General features: G+C 27.1%; 2 protein-coding genes and 1 pseudogene across 3 annotated transcripts in view; all 3 read right to left on the reverse strand.

The window, feature by feature from the left end:
• Window positions 1-1,177, reverse strand: part of LOC112592161 (putative nuclease HARBI1) — an 8,804-nt gene extending 7,627 nt beyond the window's left edge. Inside the window, exons 1-2 of the mRNA XM_025336162.1 lie at window positions 917-1,177; window positions 5-728 (exon numbers count right to left, since the gene is read on the reverse strand). Coding sequence (XP_025191947.1) covers window positions 5-728; window positions 917-1,110 — 918 coding nt within the window. The 5' untranslated portion in view covers window positions 1,111-1,177. The remainder of the gene's footprint in view (window positions 1-4; window positions 729-916) is intronic.
• Window positions 1,178-6,347: 5,170 nt separating this feature from the next.
• On the reverse strand, window positions 6,348-8,012 carry LOC112592162 (annotated as a pseudogene).
• A 5,729-nt stretch (window positions 8,013-13,741) lies between these two features.
• Window positions 13,742-27,631, reverse strand: part of LOC112592140 (glutamate decarboxylase) — a 93,250-nt gene continuing 79,360 nt past the window's right edge. Inside the window, exons 7-11 of one of the 2 annotated variants that reach the window (XM_025336135.1) lie at window positions 25,352-25,591; window positions 20,158-20,236; window positions 17,404-17,553; window positions 17,098-17,292; window positions 13,742-15,297 (exon numbers count right to left, since the gene is read on the reverse strand). In XM_025336135.1, coding sequence (XP_025191920.1) covers window positions 15,124-15,297; window positions 17,098-17,292; window positions 17,404-17,553; window positions 20,158-20,236; window positions 25,352-25,591 — 838 coding nt within the window. In that variant the 3' untranslated portion in view covers window positions 13,742-15,123. The remainder of the gene's footprint in view (window positions 15,298-17,097; window positions 17,293-17,403; window positions 17,554-20,157; window positions 20,237-25,351; window positions 25,592-27,631) is intronic. The other variant, XM_025336136.1, reaches the window with a different exon arrangement.

Here is a 27,631-nt window from a genome sequence, read left to right on the forward strand (position 1 = left end):
ATACTGCTGTGGCAACAATTATACTTTGTGGAGATGTAATTTTGACATTTATTCCTGTAGCTAATATAGGAAATCGAATTTTCCAAATATTGCAACAATTTTTAACAGTATTTCTAGTCTTACTTAATGATTCATTATATCTAGCAATAATATTTTCATTAATACCAGATTCTGAATCAATAGCTGTTTGAGGGTTCGCTACCAAAGTCATAATGTATTTATGTTGTGTATAACCACTTTTAGCTATTAATACGCAGTTCTCAATGTGAAAATTATCTAACTTCCTTCGTATGGCAGAATTATCAAAAATGGCAGAATCATGTGAAGATCCAGGCCATTTAGCATCTATATCTAAAATCTTTAACCTTGAATCACAGATTATTTGAACATTGATTGAAAAGAAGTTGTTCTTATTTCTGTATGCCTCTGCATAGTTTCCTCCAGGAAACTTGATCTTAACATGGGTACAGTCTAATGCGCCAATAACCATTGGAAAATTAGCAATAGTGAAGAAATTTAATTTCAGCATCCTTATATCTTGTTCGCGGTAGGGGTATTCGATAAAATCTGAACGCAATGCAGCAATGGAATGTGAAACAATTTTCACTACACGGCATGCAGTCAATTTACTAATTCCTCTAAATTCTCTACAAGCAATCAACATTGACCCGGTCGCATAATACTGTAGTGTTAAGATCACTTGATGCTCTGGACTTAAATCATTATTCCTGTAACACGTGTTTAAACTGTTATTAATGATTTTTTGCATATTTAAAATAACTAATAGGAAAAATACAATAAAAACTGATAAAAATTCATAAGTGAAAAAATAAATTTGTTCATGTGTTGTTGCTTTACACTTTATTATTATGGTCTTATGAATTTATTAATTCTCTTAAAATATGAAAAAACTAACCAGCCAATGATACGGTCGCCTAGTTCAATGACAATAAAACGAACAGAAGTTTTACTCAGTCGAAATCTGTCAAGAAAATCGTCATCTGTCCAAAAAGAAAAATGATCTCGAAGTCTGAAGAGGCTATAGGGACCCCTCATTATGGCTGGACTGTTAATTTCTTCATCAGAACTAGAAGAATTATCGCTATTCATAATTATAACTACTATTTAAGTTAAACACAAATCACAATAATTTTATTAAAGTGTAAATTCACTTTCAACAATAAAATAACTGTAAACACTAGTTTTTGAAATTTAGAATCGAACAACAACAACGCGAGATGAACTTACGAACTCGGGTGTGATATCATGATAACTGATAACGTCTGATTAAACTTCTCACGAGGAAATTAATTTATCTAATGCACACTGTTACGAGACACTGAACAGGTTGACCATGGTCAGTGTCCACTGAGCGTAAACGGCTAATATCTGTTACGATTGACTGATAAACATTTTTACCATTGGGCATAGCACTAGAAGTAAAAAAAAAATTCACTCGATTTGGTTGGTATTGCCGAATAAAATATATATGTGACTTGATAAATACAACATTGAAAATTTGCAATATATAAAAAATTCTGTGACCGTGCGGTGCATACTTTATAATTTTATTGTTATAATTATCAGGTTTGGGATTTTATAGTACTTAACATCGCATAAATATGCGCTAAAAATTACAAAACATATATGCGAAATAAAACGAAATTTTCATAGAGTAATGCTCTCAACACTTGTTCAATGGTAATCGGCAATCGCAGTCAATTTCTATAGAAAAAATCCAACAAAATCAAGCAGACAACCAATTTAATCGCGTCGCATTAGTGCGTTCGCGTATTCGGTTTGTAAACTTAATCTATAATCTATGTAATATGTATTTCATTCGACAATAATTTAAAGACATGTCTACTGAAATATTATTTTGTAGAATATGACCAATTTTGATTCAAAAACGGGTTAAAATTCAAAACGTCTCATACAGTCCAAAAATAGCAATAAATTAAAAAAAAATCGCAAAATATGCAAAATAAAATTTTAATTCGAGTTCTCTGTATTATAAAATACATTTTTAGCTAACTCTGCTATTTTTTAAGCATCTCATAAGAAGTACCTATGCAAATGCTATAAAATCTCAACCCTGTTAATTATTATTAATTTGTGTAAAAATATGTAACACGAATGTATGATTAATTTAAACATGCATAATATTATTATTGTCTTATAAATTATAACTGGCATTGAGTATTGTGATCCTAAAATATTCTGTATGGGTGTGTATATTATGTTATATATAATGTATTAATGTAAACACACCAATTCTTATCTTTATATATTTAAAAGAACAGGTCTTTTTTATGTTCCCATTTTGTGACGATATTATTTAACATTTTTCCAATTTTTTTTTTTCACAGAGTTGTTCAAAATACCTTCTTAGTGTCACCACGTTGTCCGATTTTTAATTTTTTTTTTTTTTTTTTGTTTAAAGGGAGGTAGAAAGGGAATTGTATTTTTATCCCTATTAATACAAAACGAACTGGACCTTTATGTTCCCGTTTTGTGAAGTTACTACTTAACATTTTTCCAATTTTTTTTCACAAAGTTGTACCAAATAATCCTACCAGTGATCTATTATTCACAATTTAATTGTATTCGTCATTATAGTAAGTTATAATCGTTTATGCACTCTGTAGTAAACTCATAAGTAAATACTTGTCGAAATTATAAACTGCAAATTAATATAACATTTTTAATAATAGTTTTAACATTAGGAAAACACCGACCAGCTCAATTATATAAATTGCGTTATCGATAAATAATAATACTCTTTTTAATTTTTATCGATATGCGAACAACAGTCAAACGCGTTAAGGCGCGTACACACTGTCTATAGCACGCATAGTCCGAGCATGTGTGCTCACGCTGTGCGTTGCATAAATTTACCAAGTGTGGACGGTATGTCGAGCACGCATGAACGTTTTTGACACACGACGATCGCGAGTTGAGTCGGTCGGCTCGTATTCGTTGTGCGTCGTGATAATCACCATATTTACTGCTCAGTGTAAAGTAAACGCACACTTTGTTGCATGCACGCCCTCGACCAATTAATAATTAAAATTATAATTTGTTTTTAATTATTAAATTATTTATTACTTTCATTCCTTTAACTCATTCTTTTAAATTTCTTTTCGAAATGGAATGGAGAGGGTAATGATAATGAATCATGTCTGGAGTTAATACAATATTATCGACTCCACCCAGTGTTATGTGACCCAAGACATAGTTTTTATTTTTCTAAAGCAAAAGAAACCGAAGTGTGAGAAATAATAGCAACAATTTTATTAAATATTAAAAAAAGCTTAAAATAATCAAAAATTAGTTTAAATACACAAAATTGACGTAATATTTGTAAAAGTGACCTTGAAAATACAAAAAGTGCAAAATAAAAATTTCACATTTTAAATTGTTATATGATAACGAAAAAAAATTTGGTTTTTGGTTAGAACTGTATAGCATTTAAAGAAAAAAAATGCAAAAGTTATCAAAATCCTAGCTCTAATAATAACGTATAAACTTTAAAAGTATATTACTACAAAAGCATATTATTACTAAATAAAATGGTCTAAAGTATAATTGTGTTTTTAAAAACACTTCTTTCCATACCTATGTATAATATATAATATAATAATTATTAGCATATTATATTACATAGGCTATAGGTATTTTAGGGTTTTGTATGTGCAATATGTGCATAGAATCTGCGGCGCTGTAATTAATTGACTTATGAAGATTGATTTTATTCTGGTCCTTGCATCTTAAAACAAATAGTACCTAGGTACACGCTATTATTATATATGATCGCCATACTTGAACATAGAGATTGGTGCTATACGTTAGTAGAATATTTGAATATTATAAGTAGGGCTAGGATTTATATGCTAAGGTATGTTTTTTTGCGACTTTTGATTATTGCTTTTGTCAGTTATGTTCACGAATCATCTCATATATATAATGAGATAAACAGTGGTGTTTTTATACTGCATATTCTTGCATATTTTGGACAAAATGCATACTATTACATATTTTGAATAAAATAAAAAAAATTTTATTCAAATTAACTAGAGTTTAATCGTAAAATCAATATATCTTATGAATGGTCATACTGTAAAAAGTGTATTATCTTATTTTGCTTTTGCTATTATCAGTGATCGTGTTTTGAAAGTGCCGGTTGTTTTTACATAATACGTTTATGTAGACTTGTACTTTGTAGTGCTTTAAAAGTAAATTGTTTGACATATATAGTATATACTTATATACACTTAAATTACTTATATAAAATGAGTGGTTTAAGTAAAAGGAAACGTTCCAATAAATTCAGTTTTACCGAAAAGGAACTATTGTTAAAAATTGCTGTTACCTTGAAAGATAAAGAAAATACTTTTGCTGTATAATATAACACCCAATCACCGGGATCTGTAAGAATACATCATATTTTTGTACAATTGGTAATTAGTAGGTAGGTATTTAATTTATTTTACTTTAATAGCCAAGAACTGCAAGTTTTTTAGAACAAAAATATGACAACATTAAAAAAATTTTAAGAGGTACCAAACATCAGCTTTTTGTGACTGGTGGTGGTCCTTTTAAAAATGTATCTGAACCTTCTACAGAACTTGAATCAGAACTATTCAGAGCTATTCAAGTATCTGTTGAAGGAATTGACTGTGCATTTGATTCTAACATCATAAGTAAGTTAATTTACTTTTTTATTTATTCATTACATTGTACATTAACTGTATATTGTACTGTAATTAAGCATAGTATGAAAAAAATAAAATAATAGGTTAACATTATCTAATTACAGTTACTTTTTTTCTCAGTTCGATCATATCATGACTATATGTTATAATACTTAATTATTTGAGAAAACAATAATTATAATTGTAAATATTTAGCAAATTATGTATTATATTAAACAGCAGAAAATTCAAATGGAATCATTGATCCAGTGTATGATCAATTTGAAATAGAAGTTTGGCCAATAGATGAAAATAGTAAAAGCGATGATCTTATCACAGAAGGCATTTTGCAATCAAATACTGATGTCATACAAAGTGAGTTATATAAAATTAAAAGAAAAGAAGTTACAACTTTACTATAAACAGAATTAACTTAGCTCTTTTATTATAGTACCGAGTGTATCAACATGAACTTCTTCTGATTCTGTAAAGTTATTAAGATCAAAACCAATAGCTACTGAGTTAAATTTTAGTGTATCACCATCTAAAAAAAAAAAACAGGTAAATTATTTCTGTTCTGGTAAGTTGGTTTCAGATATGAGTTGAACTTATTTTCAGGTAATATGTTACAAAAATTTGGTTATTTGAATATATTTTTAATAGTTTATTATAGGTTAAGCAAATAGGTATGAAGAAAAAAAAGTAAATACATTTTCTCCCCCTCAGGAAAAAAAATGGATCATGGATTTATTATTATTATTTATTATTATTGTTATGGGGTTAGTCAACGATACTCATGATTTAAATTTTAAGTCAAGAAATCCTTAAACTGTAATATTATCTTTTGAGTGTCCCATTCAATTGAAAATTTGAGAATCTTAACTGTTACCTGTTTAAAACTGAATTAATATGAACCTGATATAAGTTATTAATGTATAGAATTTTAAAATAACAGTATACCTACTGTTTCTTTCAACTGCAATCAAAATTCATAATAATTTATAACTAAATGCATACTAAAGATTTTTGCACTAACTTTATACTCATATAGTAGCTAAGCAACCAATATTATACCAACTCTTATATTATTTACTATTTGAACAAATTATGTTTAAAGAAAAAAATCTTTATGTTAAATTTCCCTTATCTTCATCCTTTTCATTATTCTTTTATTTTTCCTTTTTTCCTAGAACAATCATTAAAAAAAAAAAAAAAAAAATGTGTTATGCATCGGCAAGTAAAAAAATTGCAAATTTGGCAGAAGAAAAAGAAAGTTTAGTATGTTTGCAAAAAGAGTTGGTCAAGCAAGAACTTGAACAAAGCAGAGAACTGCACCAATTAAAAATAAAACATATGAACGAAGAGTATGAACTAAAAATATTGGCTCTTCAATATGAATGTGACATTAAAAAAAAAATATTTTCATTATAAAAATAAAAATTTCAACAAAAAAATTTAATTAAATCAAATTACAAATATTATTTTTATTAACTGTTTTAAAACTAACATTATTTAGTAATATCAATTAAAATTTATTGTTTTTTATTTTTTTACTATTACAATTATTACTTATGTTTAAAAGTTATTATTATTCTTTTTAAGTTATTTATAAAAGTTATGAGTTATTTATTAATTTTAGAGATGTGAAAAATATTAATTTACTAATCTTGTTCTAGCATTATTTTGCCGATTTTCTATTATGGGTATATTGATTATTTCTGTCAGTTCATCAGGTAATTGAATATCATCTATTGGCATTTCTTCATTACAGTTAATTGCAATATTGTGAAGAACCGAACAAGCAATTATAACAGTTTGTATGTTAGAGATTTGCAATCTCATCCTGAGTGACAAAACTGGAAATCGTCGTTTCCAAACACCATAACAACGTTCCACAGAATTTTTAGTACGAATTTGAGATTCTTTGTATAAGTTGTCTGGCTCTGCATGGGGGTTCAGGAATGGTGTGACAATATGCATAGTGTTGGCATAACCAGGATCTGCCACTATTAAGCTATTTCCCCAATTTTGAGTAACATGTAAATCATTATTTATTTTCGAATGTGAAAATATTGTAGAGTCATGTGTTGAACCTGACCAGCAAACAACAATATCCATAATTCTCAACTTAGGAGAGACTACAGTCTGGACATTAAGCGAAAACCATCCTTTTCGGTTACGGAAATATTCTGCATTAGGTCCACCTTGAATTAAGTTTTTAATTTCAATTTTTGTTATTAAATTTAAGTTTGTAAAAAATTAGACATTTGAACAAAGAATAGCAATATTAACTAGTTATTTTTTTGTAATTATAAATAATTTTTGGTGGGAACTTGAAACTTTTAATTCTATTATTTTAGATACAGAACGTTGAGATTAATTTTAAGCAAAAAAGTTTAAAGTTATTATAAATATTACAATAAATGCAATGTTTTATTATAGACTAGTTGTCAGTGGCATATCCAGGGTAAAATTTTTAAATAATAAACCAAAATTATTAAATGCTATATGTTTTTATTTTATTTTTTACCTCCCCCCCCTCAAAGTTAGGTTAGCTAACCTCCCACCTTCGAAAAAATCTAGATATCCCACTGTTAGCTGCTATGCCAATGCTATATTATTATACTACTTTATAAATATATACCTACATAATTTATAGTATTACAATTAAGATAGGTTTTTAACTACTGTAAATCATAAACTAGGTAAATACACCATTTTGTACAACAATTATATAAGACTCATCAGGGCTTTGAATTTTAATATGAGTACAGTCAATCGCCCCAATAACCAACGGAAATTTGGCTATACCATAAAATTGTTTATGCAGCTCTTTTATTTCGTCATTTGTTTCTGGCATTTTAATTATTTGAGGACGAAATTTTGCCAAGGCTACACTTACAACATGTACACATGATGAATATGTAATCTACACATGCAGCAGATTTACTTACACCCATGACATCTCCAGCACTAATTAAAAAAGATCCTGTAGCATAAAACTTCAGAGCTAATAATAGTTTTTGTGTAGGTGTTATGACATGATTTCTGTAGATACATAAAAAAAAAGTCAACGAGTATTTTATTTGGATTAATTTTTGAATAATGTAAATACTACCATGTACATTACCTGTCTGTATTTGATGATATTGTAGGGCCTATCATATTTAATATCATCAGAACCGTTTCTTTAGATAATCTAAAGCGATTTTTAAAATCTAGTTCATCCCAAGTACTAAAATGATCAACCCTAGTTTGTACAGTATACGATCTGCGCTGATAATTTAAATATTCTTGAAATTCAACGTCATCATCATAAAAAAGTATTATTTCATTTTCGAAATTTATAGTTAGTAAGTAAGTATATTAGTAACTGAATTAAAATTATGAAGACAAATAGAAGTGAAACGTATTAATAATACAAAATATACGTAATATAAAATGCACTTGCTAAAATTATTATTATCACAAGAATAATCAATGATAATTATTAAATTAACTGACAGTTAAAAAGTTAATCGGAAGAAATAGTAGTGGTTAGTTTAACTATCGGTTAAACTTGATGGTTAGCTTAACTGGAGTTCCAAAAACAGTTTAACTGGGACAAAATATTAACCGGCAGTTAAATTCTACTAACTGCCAGTTAAAGTCAATTGAAAAACCGGCCCTAAGACCTTTAAAAACTAAAATTTAAAACTGCAGAAGAAGTTGCACATCACTTATTCATTATATTTCTTATTTTCGGTGCTCCAAATATTTTACAATATAGAAAGAGTTTATAACACAAAAAAATGTAATTGTAAGAATGGGGGATACTTTGTGACAGTAAATGCCACGATAATTTACTGTGTTGTGATAAATAAAACTTAAAAAAATATAAAATACTTACTATGAATACTAACTATGAATTAAAAAGTTACAAATAGGTACCTACTTGTAAATTTTCGCATTGTGAGATATTTAAAAAAATTGATAACATTCACCAAAATGATCGGTAAATATTAGCATCAGCATACACTGGTGACTGTCAACATTCATTACCACGCGGTCATACACTTTAACATATATAAATTATTACGTTTTATCCGAACGGATTATTAATAATTCTGAATTCACACGAGTATTATATTTTATAGTTGTGAATTTTTTTTTAAATATTTACAGTATGTTTACAAGATGATTCAAAGTTACAGGCTGGATTATCATATCAATATATAATAATATTATGTACTAAAAAATTTGTAATAATTAATAGGTAACTAATAACATTTGTAATGATAGCTACCTTTTGTTAGTCAATGGCTAAAAAGAGTGTCATCAGAATCTTCCTATATGTGTGAGTCTTTTTATATAGACACACAAATGCCTAAATATTAATAAATAGTAATTTATGATTGCATATTGTTATGTTCTTACTCCTTATGTAAACAAAGATCTCAATAATTGCATTCTCTTTGCGTATATCTCCGATTGTGGTCACGATGCATTGATGCGTAATACCATTGATTATGAATATTAAATACCTACCAATATTTATAGTCAATGGTAATACGTTGTAAAACATATAAGTGGTATTATTTGTAGTATTTTGTATTTAAAAAAATATAATATTCTTTTAAGTATTTCTAATATATTAATAGCGTTCTTAATAAATTATAAATAAACCTATTTCTTCTAATACATGGTAAGCCTGCAGTTGAATTAGGATAAGTTAATTTATCAAATAATCAAACCATCACGAATATTATATATATATATATATATATACACCTATATAATGGCATGTATATACACGTATATACATGGGAAGGTAGTAAACGTGTGTACGTAGGTAATATACATAACATAAATAATAAATAATTTATTAATTGATTATTAAAAAGTAAAGACATATAAAATACGCCTACGCTCTATTTTTACATTACTCCATATTTAATACTTTAATGTTATATTAAAACATTTTAGAATAAAATAAATTTTAAAAAAAAAATGTATCGTATTAAAATAACGATTATTATTTAGAAATCGGTGGCCATTCATAAAATTTAACAGCTGTTTAACCCGTGCAAATTTAAATGCTTTTACATCAGTTCCCCTTGATTATACCAGTAGGTATTCTTATGCCTACAAATTACGATACTGTATGGTTTGGTTAAATTCAACGATCGTGGCATTGAACGCAGTAAGTTCAGTAGTAAACGTTTCCATAATTATTTAGGTAAATAAATCATAAATGTATCATTTCGGTTTGGTGCGCGGGTTTGTTTTCATGTCATTCGGAAGATCAAACTTTAAATACGAAAACCTGATCGGCTTATTCGAATGTCATTTGTATGCCGTTCTGTGCTTTTAGCCATAGCTTTATTACTATATGACTCGTAGAAATAGACATCCAATCACATACTAGATAAATCTATAAAATATTTCAGTAATGGATCAAAATATATGAAAAATGTTTAAACTAATCTTATCGTATTTGTGAACGATTATTTGATGGGTAATTGTTATTGAATTTGGTATGTTTTTTTTTTTAAACCGTTGTTTATCACGATCGTGTTATTTTACTATTAAATATATTGTACAAAATAGTAAAATTACAAAATTGCACTGTATTATAAGTGTTTCACAACTGGCCGAACATTATACTTGAACATTTAAATAGGTACGTTTTTTTTTTTTTTAACTGTCGTTGGCGCACCACTTTTTAATTTATAAATTATAATTTCGTAATAATTATCAAATACATAACGCATAATATTAATTACCAATGTCTACTATTAGGTACATAGGTTATATACCTACTATCACAAATCGACACATTTAATATAATAGTTTATTTTGTAAAATAAAGCAGACGATAGTGATATTGTATTATAATATATTAGGTTATATTTTTAACATATACTTTTTCTACATGAAACAGTTTTAAAACAAATCAACAAACCGGCATTAAACATGCATCAGGCTTAACACAAGACCTACATTTATTTATGTATATATCAACGAATACGCTCTGGTAATAATATTTTATTTTTAAGTGGGTAACATATAATATATTGTATATTAATATAAAATAACATGACAATGAAAAAAAAAAAAAAAAAATTAAATATGAATTTTATTGGCAATGAGTTCGAGTATAGTGATTGAAACGATCACTTTGTTTTACTCGAACAGCCACTGATACGTTTACAAACATAATAATAATAATAATAATAATAATAATAATAACTTAAACGCGTGCAATAGGTATAATAGTAGTAATAACTTAAACGCGTGCTGTAAGTATAATAGTGATAATATGCAAGATTATTACCATTTTGTTGTAGGTTTAATAGCAATAATTGAACAGAAAAAAAAATGAACAAACATTTTATCTGTATTACACAATATTTGGAGAAATTACAAACTAAAATAGTCTGTATCGATGACTTAGCGCAGGCATATTGTTTTCAATTAATTAATAAAACTATGAAATCATTTAGGAACATCAAATAATGTTTCATTATTACATCAGAAAATATAAAATATCTTTAAAGATATATATATATGTAATTTAAAATTAATTATAATTTTAAAATATAAACAAACATGTATCACAAAATACAGAGAATAAAATATTTCATTTAATGCTATAAAAAAATTATATTTTGAAAAAGCAGACAAAATGATAATACGTGTGCAGTGTGCACTATCAACTAAGTCATCGATCAGAAATCAATGAAAACAGTAATGTACTAGACGTGGGAGGAAGTATTATATAATATATTATATTTAGGTAACACGATCAACAATAAAATAATTAATAATAATATTCAACACATTACGTTTTTAAAATTTTAACAGTAAGTATGTATATAATAGAATATGTCTAGCTATAATAATAATATATAATATATTAGAACAGTGCATCGTGCTGTGTTCATATTGTACGTTTGTATATATATATATTTTATAATAATATATTATAACGTCTATAACACAAAAATAAATTAGTGTACACATCAAAACATCTATTAAGTAGAAGTGTTAAAAAAAAAAAAAATCTAATAATGTTTAGTAATGCTATTCGAATTTCGATATACTTATTTGTTCATATTGACTCGGTATTTCGATTGGTATATTATTATTAAAATAGATGATAGGTAGTTATATTGTAGTGAATAATATTATTGTGTTTTCTTGAACTCGTCGTGATTACACGATACACTATAAAACGGTATAATTTATAACAATAATATTTAAATAATATAGAATATTATATTGACATATTGTATTTATATTATTAAATAATATGTGTTAAATGTCATAAACATGTTAATATAATCACTCTGATAAAATTATTAGCACAACAAACGGACGATTTAGTTTATTCTCCGTTTCAATTGACTGGCGATTTAGAAGGGCAGTTGTTGAACAATAAATGTAATATAAATATTTCTATAATAATAAATCAGGTGGTTCAAAATGTTATTATTGTGTGATCGATTTCGATCATGACAAGTATCATATTGTTGCAGTATTTACGACTTATTTCGCGACCAAAGAAACAAAAATTTCCTAAGTACACTTTTTTTTTTTTTACTAAGCAATTATTTACTGTCGACTAAATATTAAAATTTATATTTCCGATTATTATACTATAAATAGGAATAAAATATAACGTGGATAATAATATATTGATATATGTAAACGATGCGCATCGACACTTCATATAATAAAACAGATTTTGGCTCAAACATAACAACATAACAATATGACGACTGTAATATTATATAGGTATTAAACATATAAATAAATGTCATAAAAACAAAATATATAATAATACTGTTATTAACGAAAATCAATAATACACTGAAATCAGTTGAATCGATAACAAATTGAATTTTGTAGGTATAACTGGTACCTCTAATGATATAATATTATCTATATATTTCTTGAATCAGGTGAACCAGTATATAATGGAAATTTACGCGCATAATGCAAATATTTTGTGATGTAATATAGATAAAGTGATTTGTATTTGGGTAAAATTTTATTTTACCGGATGTGTATCGTCTGGTACCATATCGGGCAATAGCAGAATTGGAACTTTAAGCGAACTAATTTTGAGCCCGATAGTGATATTATCTCCTTAGACCCAACTCCGCCATCTATAATTTTATTGTTGAAAGTGCAGGTCTACATTACGTTGAACCCGCGATTATAATTATTTAATGCAGGTGTTTGATCGACGACAAGATGTGAAAATACACAATATAGCCGCCTTTAACTTTCAGTTCAATTTGGATAGATTTCATTTAAGACAACGTTAACTACTTAAAACGACACAAACTTAATAGATGGTAGTTAAGCGAATTTAAAAATGTAAGGTAGTCAGGTTCAGCAATATGTCTTGATTGAAGTTCGATAAAATAATATTATATCGTGAACGCACGTCGTAGGGGAAAAAAACGACCGAATACGTTCTCTGCGATGGGTGCCCTAGGTGCTCAAGATTTGATGAATGACTTGGAAAACGTGAATGGTCTACTGAAGGGTGCCAAATTAGAATAGGGTTCAGCGAGAGGGTGAGGCGCCGATAAAGGAGAAAGTTTTACGAGATGAACAATAGATATTGTAATGTATTATAATGGTTAATGGAGAACTGTTGGAAGGTATTCAAAAAAATTCAGATAGAACGTATAATGGCAATAATAATATTATGTCTAGTTATAAAGAAAATATTTTCTAAGTTGCTAATGATAAAATGATTAGGTAACAATATTGTGATGTTTTATTTAATACTAATCGCGCATTTAAGTGAGCGCGCCAATATAATATTGAATATCATCTTAGAGTATTGAATCAATATAAAAAAAAAAGTGCAATAATTATGAAGTAATAAAAAGTGCAAAATGTGCAAAATGTGAAATGTGCATTTTAAGTGACTACGCTATGGTGCAATTAGTATAAATATTGTAAATATAATATTGAATAAAAAGTTCAAAATAGTCATGTATAATTTATATAAAATAATATAATAATATTGTACATATTTAAGGACGTCCATTTTTTTTTTTTTTTTAGAAAACATTAAGAATGTGAAAATTATAAAAAGAAGATTTTTGTAACAAATTTTATCTCTTTTCGTGTTTTTAATGGTCATAGTAATGTATTAAATATTAAGCTTGGAAAATTCGGGGCGGACATGGACTTTGTGTCGTTTGTGTTGTATCCATTCAGTTATTCAGGGACGTCCATGTTTATGTTATTATTATATTATATATAAATATTATGTATACATGCTTATAAAAATATAGAAAGTGTTAACTGTGAAAGACATATTATGTGTCTAATATTTTGAAGTGCAACAGTGCGAATAAAAACTCTTGTGCAAATGTGCGAATAAAACGGTGCAAAAAACAATGGTGTATATATAAATAAAAAAAGTGCATTATTGTCAAACGTATAAACGTTTGTGAATTTTTTTCACTATAGTGTTTTTTTAAGCATGCAAATAAAAAATGTATATTAGGTTATGAGACGCAAACGAATCAAAAAAAAAAAAAAAATCACGTATGAAAGTTTAGATAAACCGTAAGCAATTATATTACTTTAACAGTCTTCAATTTTTCGTTTCAAATGTTGTTATTGCTTTACGTGATTATTTTTAGAGTACCGAACCATAAAGGATAGGTATATTGTTATTTTATTATTGCCATCATACGATCGAAACAGTTATTGATTGAACAGTTTTTAGGATGTTGATACTATTATTGTGGGTTAAGAGTAAAAACTTTGAATATATTTTTTAAACGGACTACCAATTCTCTTGATTTTAAATTAAATTAGTGCGTGGTCATTGAACAGAAGTGGTCAATCTTAGTGGGTACCTTTTTATTATTAGGTACTGTTGTTACAATACATGCCCGTAAAGAAATTATTAGTGGATTTCCATTATCATCCAAATACGTTTTAAAAACAGAGAGGAACATAATAAATACTCGCAACCGACGAAAATTCGATGTTTAAAAGCAAAAATAATATTGTAAATTTTTATAATATAATATAACGTGCGGTCGATGCATATTATAATATATTATATAGTACAATAATATGCACACTATTCATTTTAACCGCTATTACTATACAACAACAATATTAATAATAACAATTCAGGAAAATCGGGGATAACGCTTATCACCTATTATGTGTAAGTATAATATGTTTAAAACGAAAAGTTATTTACTAATATGCGATTTATCTTCTATATTGTAAACGCAGCACAGGCTAGGTACCTAGTATTATTATTGGCGGCGCGCGGCTGGAATAGAACCATTCACCGGGAGTCGTGATAATAGCGTCTACGAAATCATAACTCAATTATAACTAAATATATGCTAGAGACTAACGAAATGTATCATTAATCGTTTCTTTTGCTTTCGATTTAGAGGTCTTGTCCCAGGCGGTCCAGTTCGGACAGCAAAAAGTCGACGTCTTCCTTGGTGACCGCAGCGCTGGATATAATGTTCCGGAAAAAGTTCGGTATTTCGTTTAGTGGCTGATATCCGACCATTAGCGTGCCGGCTTCCATCATTTTGCCCTTCAGAATCGGCGTAATCTGTAACATATTTATATTATCGGAAAGTAGACGGTTAAGTATTACCGTACGATGATAACAATTTATATTTTGCAGGTATGGGCTGACAAAATTCTATTTTATATTGTATATTTTAAATAACCTAGTCAGAAAATTGTATGCTTTAAATACATTTTAGTATCTACTTTGAATATAAAATCAGTTGTTATATTATTGACTAAATTTTCACTATTGTGAGGCAAACGAGCCTTTGTGTAGGATTATTATGTTTCGATTGCATGTAAACTAATATTATCATTGATTAAATATATAAATATGTAGTATCTAAAACTTATACCTACTATTTTATACAAAAAATTAAAATATACGAATAAATGTTTACATCTACATTAAAAATATAACCAAGAAAATACGTTTCTATTATTTTAATTTATTTTTACTTAAGAAGTTAATATACTCATAACATATTTATAAGTACCTATATTAACTTAAATAGCTTATAGACTTATACATGTGCTTGTATTTTTTATGCTGACATAATAAAATATTATAATATAGAATATAGATATAATATTAGTTTAGAAATTGTCTTTATTAGTTCGTTTTTTTAAGCACGAAATAAATGTAAATTTATTTTGTTCTTAATGAATAATGACAAATATAATATGATTATATGCATTGTTTAAAATAATTAAATGAGTTAGTCAGCTATTATTGAATTATATACGTATTGGCTTTTATATTTATTAACACATAGTTTAGAAAATTCAAGTTATAAGGAAAAAAGTAATTTTAACTCTTGGTATAGATAATTTTTATGGTTACCATGGAATTATTGCATAATTATTTTTTGGGAATATAAAGGGGAGACCTCACGATATAAAGGGACTTAGTGATTTGTTATGATATGTTTAAACAGGCTTATCGGAATTATTGTTTACACAGTAAAAATAATAAAAGGGGTAACACGTTTGAAACCTAATGTATATTTGAATTCAACGCAATTTAAGCATCTTATTATGTATTATTCTAATAAATAATGATAATAATCGTGCAATGCATAAGTAATGAGTATTAACTGAAAGGATTATTGTTTGTGAAACTGATTTAATTTTGATTTTAAAGAAGATTACAATCAATAATTTAAAAAAATGTTATTATAAAAATAATATTGCCGGTGCAATATTAATTTTTGAATTTCATATGTTATTAAACCAAACTTTGAACTGTGATATGTTCAGTTTAAATTCATTTAGGTATTGTAAATTGTTATATTAGATCGTTAACTATAGCAACTTAGAGAATATTAATAATAAACATTACATATTTTTGGAAAAAAAAAATGGTCATATTGTAGATCGAGCATTTATTATTGAGTCTTGTATGATTTTATACTTAAAACACTTATTATATTATAATAAAACAAATATTTTTTAAGGTATCTCAAATTAGGTTTTTACTACGATGAATAATTTAATAAACATATAGTTTAATTAGGCAATTAAATATTCGTACTTTCTTTTTTTTTTTTTTTTTGTTATAGTCTAAACTTATAACATTTTTATTAAAATAATATTTTTGAAAAAGATCGTTCATATGAAAAAAATTACAAATTTTAAGTTTTTTGATCAACTTAAACTTATAGAAAATTTGCGACTACAAGTTGATATGTATAAGTATGAGTAAATACCATAAATATAGTTATTGTTCGGTTCGGTTATACATAATACATCTGAAGCGAATATTTCAGATATTGTAATATTATAGACATGTAAATTTCTAAAATTTAATACTGTTGGAATTTAATTAAGAAACTTATACCTGGCCAAGGCTTTCTGCTCGTTTCGGAGAGTGTGGAATGTTTCGTAAGCGCTTCGGCACGTACCAAAAGCTGACGTTTACCATTTCCGGTTCAAGGAGTAAATAATATTTGTCTGGCGATGCTTTAATTTTCTCCACCATATATTCACTGAGTTCCATCAAGTGGTCCATGTGTTTTTCAAAACCTTCGGTACCCTGGATGTGACGCAGTGGAGTAGAGTAAAAAAAAATTACATCGGAATTAAGTAAGCCCGAAAAAAACTGTACAACTTATCAACAAAAATCAAACTGTTATTATACTGATACCTTGGCGCGCCATTGTAGCCAAAGTTTAAATACATCGTTGTGACGACCGCATTGTATTACTTTGTCGCCTGTATCGTATTGGACGTCGTACAGTTTGTCTTGCATGAACAAGTATTCCGCGCTCATTTGGTTGCAGCTGATCAAAAGTCCCTGAAATATTATCATACGTGACATTTTATTATAATTATTATCAGTTCTCTTGAAGACAATGTCGTTTTATAAGGAATAATGTGTAGGCTTTTTTTTTATTAAACACGCACGACTATAACTCGTTTGCGTACCAATTTTCCTTCTCACTTACATGCCTTGTTTCAAAAATGCAAGAAATTTCTACCTTCATATTAAAGAGTTTATGTCGTCAACACACTAGTCACCACTACTCTGAACCATAACCATCAAAACTGTACTAAAAGTAGTTAGGTACGGAAAATCCAAAATGACATAATTTACACATTATAAGATTATATTGTTTTCAAATAATTAATAATGTGTATTACAGTCTGTGATAATTTATATATTATGTGTGAAAATATGTCGTGTTCAAGCGATTCGTCGATTTTTAGGTATACAAATTTTGAATTTGCGTAAACGAGTTGCAGTGAACACGCACTTGTTTGTCTGTGTCAGTAGTAATTTGTTTATTTAAAAATTTTTGGATAATCCTATGCTGTAGTAATTGTATACATTTTATACTAATATAGCATTGATATAAAATATAATTTTATAACAATAAACAATTTTATATGTACTCCACATAATCGCGTTGAATGATATAACTGAAATGATTTATGAATATTTTATTGTTTTGATTTAAAAAATGATAAAAGCTGAATTTAATTACCAAAAAGTTTGATAAGTGTCGGATAATCTGATGTATAAGTTTTTTTATTTTTGAATTATCAAAATCTCAAATTTGTTTTAAGAGACCTGACTATTGTCGTGAAATGGTGACCTATAGTTTTGCTAGATCTAAGTGATTTCAAAGTCGGTTGTCCGTATTATTGTGTGTGTTAACAAGACAGTATGTTTTAAACAAAAAATACTGTTTTTTTTTAAATTTAAAATCACCAACCACAGTTCTGATGGAGGTTAACCAATGGTATGGGTTTATTGATTACCATACATTTTATTTGCAAAATATGTTTGTATTACTTGTATTTGGTTGTATTATTGTAAGCTGTAGATATTTTTACTAAAAATTGGCTAGGTATTTTTTTTTTGACTAGTCATTGTTAAAATAAATATAATAATAAATTGTATATATAAACGAAAGAGAGGTTGAAAATGTACATCATATGTCATGTATTATGTATGGTACCTACTTGTTGTATATAGGCTTATAATCCACGCCAAAATGTCAAAAATAATAAATAAATTACCATAAAACTTTATAAGAACATAAGTGGAAATTTAAACGCTAAAACCCATAAGCAGTTGAAGTTACATCGTAACTTTTATAAAATTATTTATAGATGGTTGTGAAATGAAAACAACATTTATAGGTAAGTATATAAGATGAAAGTTTTAGCCATAAGTATGAAAACATTGCTATTTACTATACATAGAATTAAATGTAAATGCTTTATCTTGGTACATTGTATACATTGTATACATAAAATAATAAGTTCAAGACTACGTAATTAGAAAGGAGCAATATAGCCCATTTTAGCAAAAGATGAAGACTATTAATTAAATTATATTGTTTGATAAAAACTCTCATATTTGAATATTATACAGATTAAATTGTTATTTATCTCTTATAGTTACTCGGAAACATAACATTAAAGCGTAGCATTATTTTGTTTCCTATATAAAACAATATAAATAACAATATATTACTAAACAATATAAATATTTTATTTTATAAATGCTATCTTTATGATTTATGTTTAGATTAGTTTTTTTTATTCTTATGAAATTTTAGCTTTGGTAGAAATATTCAAGTTGTTTATTTGAAAACTATAGACAAATGTAAAAAAAAAAAAAAAATATATACAAAACAACATCATTTAATACAATACGAGTATAGGTAGTATGTATACAATATATCGCATCATTCAATAATATGAAATGGTTTGTTAAGAAATTTAAAATTCAAATAGTTGAATACAATTTAAACTTGAAAAAATAATACTACGACACTTAAAATGAAAAAAAAAAAACACTTTTTTTATGAAATACTCTAGACTTTGGTATTCGTATTATTACATTTATTCAATTTTCACGAGACAATGTCTTTGGGTTGTCTATCAGACCATAAAATTGTAAATTTAAACATTTTTCATAACGCCCTCTATGAATGCACATTAAGCTTTTGTCAAATTTCATGACAAATTCTTCACTAAAATATGCACTAAATCAAATATTATTTTTGTCCCACATTAGCATTTATATTAAACATATTTTTTACATTAATTTAAAACGAGTAATAGTTATTATTATAGTACATAATTTGACGGTTAGAAAAGTAATTTATAATTTATCTTTGACTATAATATAATATTATTTAATGTTAAAATGATAATAATTAAAAACAAATATAAATTTCTTTAGTTAATTGGACATTAAGACATTTTAAGACATTTTTTTTTTTGATAAAACGATAAAATCAATAATAATACTATATTATCAAATATATTTTATTATTGACAGATAATCATACATCAAACACGTTGCACAGTTTAAATAAGGCCAATATATTACATATACTAAAAACTATTACTATAATTTTTACCTATATAATTTAATACTCACATTCTCTCGGAAATGTATTGTGGAGCACTGGAGTAGGGTGCCCATCAATTTGTGTGGATTCCAAGTCACCGAGTTAGCCCTTAAATAAAAGAAAAACAACTAAATATTCTTAATGTCATATCTCTAGGACTTCGGAAGTTAATAACATTTTTTTCATTTTTTAATATCTTAGACAATTATATGTTTTTTACTAATCATATAAATAAGTAGTTTTTATTTAAAATGTTTTATTTTATTTGTATATTTTTATAATTCAGGTAATTTTAACTATTTTTCATCGATTGAGTGTACCTACAACATTTTATACAAATAATGACTCGCGGTTTGCGGAACTGTAAATAAAAATTATTCATATTTTAAACTATATATATTTAAGTATACGAAATTTAATAATAATTTATTGATAGAATTTTTTTATCATTATTAAGCACCAATTAAATTGCGAGCTAATTTGTAGCTTCTGAATGTTTATGATAAGTATAAAAGCATACTGCTGGTAACTCAGTATCTAAAAACTATATAATTAAGTCTTATGAGAATGAGATATAAAATAAGTCAAAATAACTTTATTATAGAGTATAGATATCGATATAATAATAATAATTATTATTTAATAGAGTTGATTGGATGATAATCAAAAGTAAATAATAAAAATATCCGTTACTTCAGTTTAAGTTATGAAACCGTGTGGCTACATATTGCGGTTGGAAATTAATAAGTATAGGTAGGTAAGGACTTCCACAGTAATGGGGTGTTGTGCCGAGAATAATTCCATTGGTAAACAAAATGTTTGCACAAACGATGAAAAATTGTGTTGTAAAAATAGGGAGAGAAAGAAAAAAACTACCAACAAAAATGCATATAAAAGAACCTACGATCCTTTTGTGGGGGTCGCGCTGAAGTGGCAGTGGGGTGAAGGCGCGGTGGATTAGGACCCAGTCGGATATTTACGATTTGGACGCATTAATGTGAGGCGGACGAGCTTAGTTCACATTTAAAGTTAGACATTCGCGGTGCTCCGGATAATCCCGGATTTGGTTCTACGGCTAATTCGCATCCATTCCGCGCGAAAGACTATAACATGAGCACGCGGCTGCAGAGTTCGCTTGTGTAATGTTCGCTTCGACTACGGGTGAGTTACCTTCTGCAGGATACGACTTGCAGTAAAGCGCACACGTTTCTCCCAGTCTGCACTGTAATTATACGCCCGACACTTACGGCGATATTAGTTGAAAAAAATTCGAATCGTTCCCAATTCAAATAATAATCTGAACGACTAAGCTATGCATATAATCAACGTGTAATGCATAAGCATATTATTATATCAGTTATCACTATTATTGTTGTTGGGACCGAGGTTCGAGTTCGTTGTTTTTCAATTCATTTGCAAAAAAAAAAAAATGCACGAGGGATATAAGGCAGTTATTACAGCATGATTCACCGGTATACTCGTCCCCATTTTTTACTTTAAATAAACCATTTATTCAAAATTTTTAAGAATACTTACTTATAAAGTTATAAATACAATATTTTTAAACACTAAATTGTGCATACTAAAAAGTTAAAGCTATAAAAAGTAAAATATATGTTATTTTTTATATTATACATTTATGATAAAATACTTGTTATGTTATTCAAAAATGGATATCTAGTTACTTCTAAAATGTTATTATTTTTCGAATTCGCAATAGGTGTTTTTACTTTAAAATTATTTTAGAAAGACTGAGAAAGTAATCGCAATCCTCCATGTGTATGTTTTACAACTTTTACGTCGTATTTTTTTAATTCAACAAGCCATCATGTGCTGCCTCTTGCGGAAAAGCAGTCAATTAATTTTGCGAGTTGTCGGCTGTCGGCGACGCCTACGCCTTCTCTCTTCAACATAACCGAAATATCTGTGAAAATAGCACCGAAGTGACTTTGAAGACGTAGACATTCCATACTGTAATATTACTCTATGCGACATACTGTTTATTTAATATTATAATGTATTATAAAATTATTATGAAGAAAATAATAATTATGGTTTGGATTTTTGGAATTTCATCGCACACAGTAAATTACGCGATGCAGGCTGCGGCTTGTATTTAATTTTCGCAATTTATGTCTGCGATACAGTAATTTTTTATGATATTATCTTCATAAATAATACAACATATATATTAGTCATTTTATTGACCAAAATGTTTGGAATTAAATTGTCGGTATAAATTATTTAAGAGAATTGGCGATTGTACATAAAACGATTTGTTTACCTAGCTGGCATAGAATTTAATAAGGATCGTAAAAACATTTAGGCATATTATATAGTAAGATAATCATAATCAGAACAAAGTTTTTTAACAAACATTTTGTCAGCCTCTTTTTCTCTGATGTTCAATTGTATAGTACGCAAACTGAATAATGTTTTTTTTTCTGATCTCTAATGGTATTATTACAGTATTCAGTCATAGGTAAAACAGTCGGCATATTATGCGAATTTATAATTAAGACCTCCTAGAGTAGGTATATTCGTTAACACATTAATATACATGTTTAATGTATGATCAAATACTAGACGAGTTGTCACGTTTATGTGTGAACTTCCGTTGGTTTGAACAACTGTTATGATAAAGGATTTATAGGGGGGACTTAAGCTCCTAGACCGAATGTAGGCAATTCACCCTAGCTATAGTATAAATAGTTAATTTTGAGAAGATAATAAGAAGTATAATCGTAAATAGCGAGTGTAATAATTGAAATTGAATACATATAGATTTTAATTGTTTTTAACATGTTACTATTACCGTTATTTGAGTATAAAACCAATAATAATAACGCAAATTTAATACAAAATATCTCAATAATAGAGAGTTGTTATTAGAGAAATATAAAATTAAATAATTTCTGTGTTTTGAATAGATATAAATAATAATCAAAATTTTAGCTTGAAAATAAAGTGAAATTAATAAATAACAAATTTTGATTGGCTGATTTAAATAACCATAAACAAATAATTTATCAGATTGTAGTAAATTAATTTCATTATAATATCAAACTTTAGAAACATTAATAATATTAATTATTCAATAGACGTAGATCAATAATTGTCTGATAACAAAAATCTACTAAAAATAATAGAAGGTCGTTAAAAGTAGAAAATATTAAAAAAAATTTATCATTGAATTTAATTCGGGTAAGTCTATCACTTTATATTAATAATTTATGTAAAATATAATATTTTAATTCAACTTAAATTTATTTTAGTAATTTTGTTGTTGTATGTTTCGTTAATGAGTTCTTAACTGCATATTGTTCTATTTATTACATATTTGGGTTTTTTAGTGTATTAAGTTCCGAGCTTGGCTATAACTTATAAGTTTTAACAATTATTGAAATCAAGATTTAAATCATCGAATGTCTTATATAATAATATCATGCGTATATTATACGATAAATTATTTGTTATGTATTTATTTTTGTTTATAACTTGTGTGTGTATCAGTGTACCATAAATAAGATGTGAACGATGATCATTTTGTTATTATAACGATAATAATAATATTAAAGTAATAATGATTGCATTTAACACATGTTATTGCAGCGTATTTGTCTTCGTTTTATATATACATATTATAATGGATCCGATAGCAAAATATGAACGGAGAAAACCGCTGTAGGATCGCACCAAAGGATTACATCGAACTGATTGGGGCCGAGAATGGAAATCTAATTTTTTTTTTTTAAGCAATATTATTTACAGCGGGGTTAGGGTCGTGTGTTCAGGGCAGACGGTAGACGTTTGATTAATGAACGGACATTAAAATTCAATTAAGCGCTTCGAAGGGACGCGAACGTGTAGGGGAGATGCGGCCACTGTTGCGGGCACACGAGTTTCGTCGTAACAGCGTGTGTGTTGTATAATATAATAGCTGCAGTACGTGATATTAGCGGCAGTAGATTTACACACACACACACACCCACACGTAAAGCCTACCCAGTGACACATACATATTGAATCGTACGATAGTGAGTCCTTCGGGAATGTGTTTATCGTGCAGTTTGCACTGTGTTTACACATAAAACCCTTTGGTTTGGCTTCGTTTATCATCGTCTGCCCACACGACACGTGCTGGCTCGAAATCTGATTATCGGCTGCTAAGTCAACCACTAACTTACACCTAGGTACTTTCAAACAATAATAATAATAATACTAATAAAACCACCTGTTAGTTTATTAGCATATTATGTCGCAAATCATCGTGTTTCCGAAAAATTCATGACAATTTGTATTTTATACATACTCGTAGTTTTATTACAGGTTTCTGAGGACCCCGAAAAAACTGACCGTCGATGACAAAAATTTGCAGTAAAAAGAACATATATTTCATCCCATTACAGGTGTATTATATGATATGAATACAAGCATAACATGTATTAATCAAAACACTGAATCTTATCTTTTTTTTCAACCTGTCATCACGTATTGACAGCGTTCTATTTGTTTATTTATTATAGTTAATTTTTAAAATTGTCTAGTTTTAATAACTGATTATTGTCATTATAAATAATCAGTATGTTTTTTTTCAAGATAAATCAATTAAATGTTATTAATAATAGATAACTCCAAACTGTTGTATTTGTGTACTTCACAAGTTAGTATTTAAGCGAAATTATTTTGTAAGTTAAACTAATGCTTTATACAACTAAATTATGAATACAATTAATTAAATATATTAATTATATATAAATAATATACTAATTAAAAGAAAAGAATTATATTTAGAAACAAAACTAGAGAAGATTATTAGAATTATCTTTGAACATTTTTGTAAACAATGAGAAGTGCTGATAATTATAATTAATTCACAGAATCATAATATTCATAAATATAAAAGTATATATTATTAAACAACTGTTACGTGTTTAAAAAATATCAATTTAAGTATTAGTTGTTGCTATACACATTTAAAAAAGTATATTTTCTCATTGAATTTTTAAAATGCATGAAGTATTTAAAATAAGACCTCGATTTTATATGAATTATTAAAGTGGTCGTAGAAACTAAAGTGTTAATAAATACTATGAGTCATGACCAACGGTATAGTAATAATATTTCTACATTATTTGATCACATATATTATAGTGTAGAATGTAGATAAAAAAAAATAGCAATGGGAACTTAATATATAATGATACAATACTAAATACTTACCGTTCGATGCCAGCTAGACGCGGATATCGATACTTGCGAGATAGAAGCAATCCTCCACCCCAGGCAGCATCAATGTGAAGCCACATTTTATATTTTTCGCAAATATCCGCAATTTCGTTGATTGGATCAAATGCACCGAGAACAGTCGTGCCGGCAGTGGCAGTGACGAAAAACGGTATGTGGCCTTTGGACTTTCTTTCCAATATGAGGCGCTCCAGCTCAGAAGGTATCATACGGCCCCTAAGTCAAATTAAACTTAATCAAAAATAGAAAACAAATTCTAATCCTAATGGTTTATATTATTTTTTTATTAAGCAAGTATAAGTACCAATTATGCTTATTTATAATGAAAACCAATTGTTGTTTTTTTTTTGACAGATTTAATAATTAAAAAAACTGTTTGATTAATAACTACAATAACTTAAGATTTTATTATTATAAGTTATTATAACTTGTTATTAAATGTTTGATGAAAATATTTTATTTTTAGTAATCACTTTATACTTTAAATTAATATAGACTATAGTATTAAGTACTACTTCTATGTGCTAACGAAATTTATTATATTTTTACTTAAGTTTAATTACGCAAAAACTTAGACTTTAAACTGCTTTTGCAATACAAATGAATTTATTATAAAAATAAATGTATTAAATGTTCTATCGTTATAAATTATAATGAGTTTTAAATAAATATTTTTATGAATAGTAAATGTAAATAATGACTAAGAAAAATAAAAATAAAAAGTATGAGTACCTACTATTTCTACAGCTGAAAATATAAATTACACCAATTAAAGTTCTATTTGTAAATATTTATTATACATTGAAGTATATTTATATACATTTTCTAAATACAAAATGTTGATAGTGTGTATAATGACGGTCTGACGGATTACATGGATCTGCAATCTGAGCGAAAGTTAGAAAATCGTATTTTATGTTTGTATTTTATGGGCGCAACACAGCAATATGTTCTGAGGGAGCTAAGCATTTTTAATATACACATTCATGTGGGGTGAAGTTTCACCCCTAAAATTACATTGTGGTACCATGTGATAGGCATTGCTCTTGAAGATATAAAAATCGAGGATTTATGTATATACAAATTACCATATTTTATAATAAAAATAAAAATTATAGACTTCGGATAAAATAATCTTAGTTGACAAAGCAACAGATACTTTTAACATTTTTAACAGAACTAGTCATAAATAGTTTATTGTTTACATAATCAGTGGCACAATTATTGAAGTTTGGGAGTTTTAACCCTCTCCAAAATATTTTTCATTGAATTCAAATTATAAATTATTGATAAATACAATACAATATTATAATAAATATGATGAATAGTAATTGCACAATTTTTCACCATAGTGATTTTAATTTTATTTAAAGTGTATTATAAATTGTTCCAAAGTCATAGACACGATTAATCATATAAATCTACAAAGAAATATATTGATAGCAGCGAGAGAGAGGGAGGAGATCTAGGATCTAAGATTTTTCTATAAAAACTTGTTATAAACTTATAACTAGTTATTGAATAAAAATAATGAGAAAATCATTACAGAGAAAAACATGTCTTCATTCAGTAATAGGTCGATTAACTCTTACTTTAAAACTAACGAAACTAAACACGAATTACTTAACATAAATTTGATATGATAGACAGAATGAATGTGAGTGTAGCATTATCTTAACATAAAAATTAAAATAGATGACCAATCTAAAATTATTAAAATTTTACTTAATTTTCTATTATTTAAAAATGGTAATTTTTTAGAAATTAGAAATTTATTTTTCAAGCTTCAGCTGTTAATTAGGTCTATTTTAACTAAAGTACTAACTTCTGAAACACATAATTATATAATAATGGTACAAAATTTCAAAAATATTCAGATGGTTTATTTTTTTTTTGAATATTTAAAATTTACCACAAAGGAATGGTAGGATAGTTTTTTCTTTTTAATATAACTAATACTTTATATAACTCCCTCTGAAAATAAATCTCATTGCGTCGCTGTACATAAAATAGATTATTCATAAACAAACGATTTGATTAATTTTTATTTTTTCAATAAATTTAAACCCCGTTATTTAAGAATATTACTAGTATATATTTATGTGGTGCACGAAGATTTGACGGGGTAATAATTTATAAATTCCTGACATCACAATTAAAAATTATTTTTATCATTTAAGTTAATTGAAAAAAGGCACAGATTAAGAAAGTTTGACTTTTAATTAAAGTTTCTGACATGGGTATATAGATACATTT

Source organism: Melanaphis sacchari, unplaced genomic scaffold (genome assembly GCF_002803265.2).
Source record: "Melanaphis sacchari strain LSU unplaced genomic scaffold, SCAv2.0 Contig159_pilon_pilon, whole genome shotgun sequence".
NCBI lineage: Eukaryota > Metazoa > Arthropoda > Insecta > Hemiptera > Aphididae > Melanaphis > Melanaphis sacchari.